The sequence below is a fragment of the Cantharellus anzutake genome (assembly GCF_015039405.1).
Source record: "Cantharellus anzutake strain C23 chromosome Unknown EI90scaffold_604, whole genome shotgun sequence".
Taxonomy (NCBI): Eukaryota; Fungi; Basidiomycota; class Agaricomycetes; order Cantharellales; family Hydnaceae; genus Cantharellus; species Cantharellus anzutake.
In genome coordinates, this window is record NW_024067554.1 from 1 (window position 1) to 8,670 (window position 8,670).

At 49.8% G+C, this 8,670-nt stretch overlaps 1 protein-coding gene across 1 annotated transcript; it reads left to right on the plus strand.

The window, feature by feature from the left end:
- Nucleotides 1–35: 35 nt before the first annotated feature.
- Nucleotides 36–867, plus strand: EI90DRAFT_3143147 (uncharacterized protein; the record flags this gene model as incomplete). The annotated part of the gene is made up of 2 exons (XM_039064991.1): nt 36–268; nt 321–867. 2 exons carry the CDS (start codon nt 36–38, stop codon nt 865–867), a joined length of 780 nt encoding a protein of 259 aa, XP_038907286.1.
- Nucleotides 868–8,670: the final 7,803 nt, after the last annotated feature.

Below are 8,670 nucleotides of genomic sequence, written 5' to 3' on the forward strand. Positions count from 1 at the left end.
GGCCACGGGTTAATGTTCATGGATGGCGAGGACCGATGATTTCCGCTGTTGGATCTGTGCATCCTCCCCAACAGAACCCAAATGGCATTGGCCTGAGCCTTTCCTGTGCTAGCGGCAACGTCGTGTTCTTCGTCCCGATTCTGGAGGAGGGCCAGAAAATCATTGTGGATTTCGATGATGTGGAGGAGCCTGCCTCTCTAGGCTATGAGTACCTTTACCAACCTCCACATCGGTTCTCATCCTTTGTTCTTTCACAAGGGCAAACAGTGTAAGTAAATCTGTTCATCTGTGAGTGCCCATCTCAGTTGTTCTGTCTTCAGTATCTTTCCACCTGGGCAAATCTTTGCCTACGCAACGATTTCGGAACCATGCATCATAACCCCTGGATGCATTATGCAAGGCTCATACTTCCTTGCTGCAGGGTGTATGAGGCGCTCGTTTCTGGCCAGCTGGCTTGATCGCAGCTCCAAGGATGACTCCACGAGTGAATATTCCTGGAGCTCTACCGTGACGGCATGCTTAATGGCCATGGTGTTGAAAGCAGTGCATGAGCCATCCACTCCAGAACGACAACCCCACTCGGCGAACATCCCCAACTTGTTTTCGCTGGCATCAATGGCACTCATGTTCATTGGACAGCAAGAGCACGAAATTGGGGAAGTCGCGAAGGCCCTGGGACACCGCTGTATCGAGCAGGATCCCAAAGCTTGTGCAGACGTTGTGGCCGAATTCAACGACCTTAGGATCGCAAATCATGCGTACAAGGGAGATGATCTCACCCCCGATCAGCGTACAGAGTGTGATGCCAAGGCAGCTGAGTTCCGTCAGAGTATGATGACTGCTGTCCAGAACATGAATTCTTCTTGACACTTGTGCCCCCCTCCCCTTTTGTGTTTTTTCTACACTGTCGTCGTTTTGTACTAGAAATGGCTGCTGCACCGCCCAGACCTTGCTTGTGTGAGGTTTTCTTTTCATTTTTTATCCGATTGCACTTCAACTCCGCATCATAAATTATCTGGATATTTAATTAACAAGATAAGGCAGTTGATAAAGTCCTTTGGACCAGTATACTTGAATGTCATGATGTTATAGTAATAATGGAGAGTGGGAGTAGGGGCCGCATACATGATGCAGGCCCAAGAAAGGGTGAAGCGCAACGCGCTTCTGCAAGTTGGCCTTCAGCAAAAGCTGAAGAGCTGTATCGCTGGTGTAAAACCAGTAGGGAGACGGTCACATAGACTGTCTACAACCTCTCAGCATGAGGAAGAGGCGTGGGGGAGATATGAGCCCTTTCAAACTCCAGCTCATTGGAGCATCATGCGCTTCAGTGAGCTGGCACTCGAAAAACCCTTGATCTGACGCAAAACCAGCAGGGAGACAGTCATATAGACTGTCTCTGCACATGCAATATCAGTGCGAGTGGGAGGGGTATGGGCAGTTTATTAGCATTTGTTGAAGCGTGATGCGCTTCGGTGAGCTGGCACTCAGGAAAGGCTGAAGTGCCGTCGATCCGGTCTAGACACGGTTGGGAGATGGTTGTATGAACCATCTCTGACCTCTCAAGATGAGAGGGAATAGGAAGAAGTGTGCCTCCAGGCACACTACCAGAGAGTCGGATTTTGGCCAGTGGGGACGCAGGATGTGGGTGGCCCTGGTCGAGTCTGATAGCACGAATGGCGTGAAGCTTGCTCTCCATAGCCCGTTCGAATGCATCAAAGCGGGCTGCCAAATCTGGCGAGAAGTCCGTCAGTTGGCGGGGTCACTGACTCCGCCAAGGTTCTTACAATCTGCTCTAGGTGGTCGAGGTGGCCTTCCACGGCCTGTGAGGGCCATGTTGGAGACTGCTATTAGCGGTGGTTGGAGGTGCGTCAAGGGTTTGCAAATCGCTGGCATCAGTGGTTTGCAGAGGTGTCCCAAGGCCAGGCCTTGGGGACGCGTTAATTTGCCTGGTTTGGGCAGGCAAGGGCACGTTAGGGACCGTGGAGGGTCCCATAGGCGCGTTATCGCACCTGACATTGTGAATCTCAGGTGGACCGACTCTGGTAGTGCCATAGTCGTTCACTTGGGGGCCGGTTGCGTTAAACCGTGTTGCCTTCTTATTGCAAGAAGGCAAGGGCTCATGGGATTGTTGTAAGACAGCAACGGTTGGTTCGACGCTTAGCGCAAGGATACCCGACCTACATTATCTCGGTGAGACGCCGATGATTGATGTTAGGTTTATTTCTAGTCGGTCTCTACTGTCTTATCACTATATGTTTATTTAACATTTATCTTCCTTTTTCCGACCTGTTGGTCGCTTCACTTTCCTTTATTTGTAATAACTTTCACTCCTGTTACATTCGAGTAATCGACGCTTAAAAGCTCGATGTTTACTTCGCTGACGCCCTCAGTTCTCATTGCGTTCACAACCGCGAGACTGAGTGTTATTTCATTCTAGTCCGCGTTAGGGATAACCTTGCGGGGCCCATGGTAACGGTGGTGACGGTGGTGGTGCGAAGTGGGGATTTAAAGATTAGTGCGCTTCACGACGTTGATCTTGCCAATAATGGCAGTTGCAGCGCGATTCGACTTTTGTCCACTACTCCAGGTTTTGTCAAAAAAATGTAACTCGCCAATATAAAGTTCCATCAGAGTATGATGACCGCTGTCCACATGCATTCTTCTTGACACTTGCACCCCTCCCCTTTTGATTTTTTTCTACACTGTCGTTGTACATTACTTCACGCATGGGAACAAATTCTGAGGATTTACCACGTGACGTTCGACCTGGTGTCGAACCTATGCTTTCGCATCTTGAGGAAATGAGGACTAAAGAGACACAACAAGCTGTCGACTATTAGGATAATTGGGTATGGTTTGGGTTGGAATGGGGAATGCAACAGTGGCCATAAGGGATTTCCATCAATTATTTTAGTGCAGCATGTCATGCTTTCATTGGTATAAAACATAACGAGGGTGTCTGATAATAGTAATAGTTGTTATTGCTTAGCAGGATGTCATGCATTTGCTCGCCATATTCCAACATGGTGGTCCACGCAGGTTGTGCAAGATGCCTTCGTCATTTGAAATTTCTCAGAGTTTTACCTGAGTCGGACGCGTCGTCAGTCCTCAATACCGCGACATACGAACCCTTTTCCCCCAATGTTCACGCTGGAGACACCGGATGGCGCCTACGTTGCTAGACGGTAACGTCGTACTTGATGTTAAAGTCCCCCAAGTGCAGGGCACGATGCCGCGACCGTACCCGATCTCACAGCACCAGAGCGCACCAAGCTCAAGCTAAGGCCAAGAGGCCTTAGTATCGAGTTGCCATCCGACGTCGATCCCGAGCCCATGGGCGGTGCCTACCGTAGCAGCACCAACCCAAACCGTTGTATACGACATGAGAGTGCAGGCACAAAAGGCATAACCTCCACGGCCTAGCAACCCCCAGCCAAGCCCAAAGAGCTAAGGCCTCCCAACCCTAGCTTCGAGTCCCCGGTTCCGATGACGAGCCCAAGCCCGCACACGAGTCGCACGACGCCCCAGCCCAAGCTGACGATGGCGCCGAGCACCAACCAGTAGAGACCCCAGCACGCAAAGGACATCAGTTAAACACCCGTGTTTGACTGAGTCTTCCAGTGCGAAGTTGATCGCGCATTGTATGGAATTCTACGGCGAGAGCGAAATCAGTAGCTGTGGGCATGGGTTAGCTATGGGAGTGGAAATGGGGCGTACTGCTGTGCCCGATCCTCCCATTCGACCTACGGTTCCCCAGTATCGCGATACCGAGTTCTGGGTAGTTTGGCGCTGGAGCCGGTTGATGGTGGTAATGACAAGGAGAAGCGAGGGCACAATGAGGATTGAGGGTTGAGTGTTTGAGGGTCAATGCCAATGTTGTTGAAGCGCACGCGCTGAGATGCCGTGGGAAAGCTCTGAGCGAGTTACTGTCTCAAAAATGGAGTCAACTCCTTCAAATGAATCCGTAGTTGTCGAGGAATCCAAGTTTCGCGCCTGCCATATACCTTCGACAGGTGTCGAATGTCACGTGATACTTTCACCTCCTGTTATATTGTTATATTGTCATGTCGTTTTCAATTTATTGTTATATCTACATATACTACTAATATATACAAGCCTTCGGTGTGCACTTCCTGTTGTACGACTTATGTTCGTGATTGTTTCGTGTTGCACGTTTGCAGAGACTTCATGGTTATCTCCATTCTTTTTCTATTTCAGGTTGAGAGTGAGGTGGTGAAGCAGGGAATTCGAACGCAAATTCACGTTTTGAGCAAAGAGAGAATGATGTTGCGGAGCATGCAGGAGGACTGAAGGATTTAGTTACTGTGAAGAATCGATCATTGATCGTGGAACGACTCCAGGGATATCAAAGTTCATATTCACAGGAGGTTGCATTGTGTCAGCGGGGTATTCGGTGATCATATAGCGTGGATGGCGTCGCGATGTTGTAATTCATGACGTGAGCCATCAGATTGCATTGTAATAAACGCAGGTCGGTGCGTTGGATCGAATGATACAGTTAGTACGTTTGCGTCGTCCGAACTTGAGTGAAGGATGAAGTGCGAACCTCGATGATAAAAGAAATTCCATGTACTAGAGTCTGGCGGCTGTCTGAGTCATTGTTGAGGGGCGAGATTTGCTTCTGACGCGAGGTCACCTCAAGCAGCCAATGTGCCCCCTAAAGCCACGGAATGATTGACAGACGAAGACCGGGGGGGGTCTGGCACTTGCATAAGTGGTCGCTCGCAGCGCGGCCAGCCAATGAGAGAGCGAGAACGCACTTCAATGCACTGGTGAGACTCTGTACATTGAACGGTTCCGGGGCGTGCAGTGTGTGTGCCGTCGCAGTGCCATCGCAGTGGTATAACCTGGCAGTTGGGAACACAGCCAAAGTGCGAATGGATGTCAAAGGAGCAATGTCGAGGACGTCAATCCCAACTCCGGTGAAATGGGAGCCAATGAGAGGAGCGCGTGGGAACCGACCCAACTCGGGGTTAAGGTTAAAACCTCAAAGAGCGAGGCTTGAGCCAATCAGGGGGCGAGAAACAGTCGTCCGGCTGGACCCGCGCTATTAGTATCAGTAAACTAGAAATAAAGGAGGCGATAAATAAAATCACATGCTACTGTGAGTCACCGGGAAATTTGTACGAGTCATCCAAATATTATTTACACACGGTCTGTCATCCCGATGGAATTGACTTTATAATGAAGAATACAAATAAGAACTAAAGTCCGAGTGAACCCTCCTTCGCTAGCTGGTCCGCACGATCGCTCCCGATAATGCCAGAATGAGCTGGGCACCAGCTGATGATGGTTTCGAGGGGCTGGTTGCGCAACAGTATGTTGGCCAAATACGTTCGAAATCCCTCTGAGTAGTGTTGTCCCTTTGTTGGACTTGACATCGTGTGTCATATCTGTGCATACCCGACCCGACTTCCAGACCTCCACCCTCTTCACCTCCAGAGTCATAACCTACCGCTGCCGTTCCGATACTCACCTTTGTCCTGGCAACACCTCCTTCTACCCCCCATGCCACCTCTACTCCTCCTTACTCTCCGACCCTATCTCTGTCCGCTCCGATACTCACCTCGGACCGAACACCGCCCCTCTCGCCACCCTCCTACTACTCCTCCTCCTCCTACTCCGCTCCCCCTTCACAACACCTCCACCCTCCCGTCATCCTCCTACGCTTCCCCCGTCCGCTCCGATACTCACCTTCAGACCTGACAACACACCTTTCCGCCACTCCTTCCCCCTTACCTTTCCCCTGTCTCCTCCCTCTGGTACTCCTCCACCACCCTTCCGCCAAGTTACGACCTTCCACCGCTGTCCCGTACTTCGTACTCGGATGCTGCTCATACCTTTGCTCCGAGCCTCCATCATAGTCCCTACCTCGGACTTTGACTCCACCTCAGTCTTAGTCCATTGCATTGGTGACCTCATACCACATAAACACCATTGCCAATATCCCTTGGACTTTCAACCCCGCCTCTGTAACCTCCGTAAGCTCCGCAACCCCCGAGCTTCACGGATCGCCTTCGGCACTTTCGCCGCTTGTAATGTATCTCTCGCGTTTACCCCTCATCCCTATTTGGACTACTGCTTCTTCCCATTCTAGCCAGTTAGTCATCATCCCTACTTCTCCTCATCCTCCTGCCCCTCTGGGCCTTGCCCTCCCTACCTCCTTTTGGACGTATCACAGGTCCTGCCTTATGACCTTCGGTACCGTTCCGCTCCTTCTTCCCTTTGTTCCCGTTCGGACGTCTTCGTTCCGATTTGGTTTCCCTTTGTTTCCTTGTGCTCTTGCCCCCTCCATTATATATATCGGCGCTTGTACATACTTGTTTTGGTTCAGTCCAAAATGGACCTGAAATGCCCCCTAGAGACTTCCTGCTCACCTACTGTGAAATTAAGGACCAAATGGACAAACAGCAATGGCACAGTGCTCCGCTTGAGTCGCTGAGGCCAAGGTCCCTCCACGCTAAGTCTCCGATTCCACTCCAGAGTCGTCTGTATCAGCCCCGTTCTAACATCGTGAGATGTTCAATTGAGCCAATATCATCTCCAAATATGAGTAAACGCGTTAGACGCTGGGTCGCATTGTTCCCTCAAATACTCCTGTGATTTTCTGCACTGCCACCTGAAACCCCTGGGTTTCTGCTTCAAACAGGTGTGCCCCCTTCAGCTTACACTGCGAACCATCGCTGTACACAAACAGATACGATGGGTCATCCTCATATTGAGCGATGAAGCTTTTGTGAGCTTGCGCCCATGCTGGTTTATGCGACGTTCCTCGAGTGTGGGGAGGCAGGTAGACCTGCACTTGAGTAAAACCTTCCCCCTGCATCGCTAGGTCATTGCGAACCGCAAGTGGGCAGCCTTGATGTGTCTTTGGTAGGCATTTGAGGTGGGCGTGGGGAGCATTCGAAGCCAGCTCGCAGCGCTGGAATGGATTGGCTGCAGAAAGAGTCGGGGGAGTTGATAGGGATTCGGCATTTGCTGGGTGGCGTTCGAGATGAGGGTTTGGGGTAAGTGCGATGAGTTGGAATGAGTTGGGAGTGAGTTCAAGATACAGATACGAGCGAATCGAAGGGAGCTCGTAATGCGATCGAAACTCGGTCGAAGTCTGATCAAGGCACTTTCGAAGGAGCTATAAGAGCTTGAGTAGTTCGTGACAGGAAGAGAGTGGGCACGTTGTTGAACTAATAGCATTGAAACTAGTTACCTAGCATGTTTCGCTAGGGTACATGAAAGTGTGTAAGTGATTAAGATAAAATGCTCAGAATCCAGTCTGACTGATAGGCAGGCAGGGGGAAACGATACAAATATCGGGCAATGTCATCGTAGTGATTGATCGTTCCATTGCATTTGAACTGCATGGCGAGGCGTTACGAGCACATTACTCCAAGGTGGGTTGTTTTTGGGCAATGTTGCAATAGTTTCCGTAGCATCGTCAAGTGTCTGTCATTGCGTTTCCATATATTGAAGGTCCACTTTCTCATCGCTCCCTCTTCCATGTCTTTGAAACGTTGACAGGCCAGTATGATGAGGCGCTATGCTGGACGACTGGTTTGAACCATAGAAGTCGCCGTGAATGATGGGGTTCACCCCATGGTTGGTTTGATAGGTTATCCCGATGATTATGTTGGTGGAATCATCTTTCACTAAACATGGCCCTTGCAGCATCAATACATGCTGGGCTATTGACCACAATCACCTTTACATTCAGAGTGATGGTGATGCAAGCCTTCCATTCTGAATATGCAATAGAGAAGCAATGGCATGTTCAAGTGACTGTGATGGTAATTTCTGTCACACAATGTGTCACAGCACAACCACAACGTTGTGGGGCACCCAAATATATAAAGTCAACAAGAATATATGGTGCTTAAGAATTACAAGACGAAGCAGTCAGGAGAATCATTAATTGATAAAGACAGTCACCTGAAGGAAAAATTCCTATTTTTCATTCTTTTTTTCAACTTTACATTCACTTTTAATATAATTACGTTGGGTACCCATTCTGTGCTGCTAAGCCCACCTAACAGGGCGTTTCCAGTAGGGGCCCCTGCCATTACGTACCATGATACAGGCTGCCCCCAAGGGTCAAGCTCGCCGGGGTTTGTAGGGGCCCCAATGGATGGCTTGTGTCATGGTGCATATGATGGGGGCCCCCATTGAAAATGCCCTGTTGGGTAGGCCTAGCAGCGCATAATGGGTACCCTAAGGGCCTTGCTGGTTGAGCAAGGAGCTCTAAGTGCCATCAAGGGCACGTGCCATTCGACATGATGTCGAACGCTTCGCATCTTCACCAATACTGCATCGTTCAGTGGGAGACTCGGTGGAAAAATATCCCCTTTTGATTCTGTAGTTTTCTATTATGTGGGCATCCTTGGGTCTTGGGGGGTCAAATATTATAGCTTCTCTCTTGTTCGAGAGGGTGTTTTTTGACATGATCTGTGGGATTGGCATCAGGACACCTCCGAGGTCGATTGAGCTGATTTGATCAAATCCCTGGGATTCCCTCCCTGCGCCCCAATCGGTTCGATCATGCCAACCTATCATGTAGATTTATCTACGTTCCAAAATGAGGTATAAATTTATGATCTTATTTACAAAAATTAAAGCAAGCGAAGGCATTACAGGGGTCCAAGGTGAAGGAGATCGCGT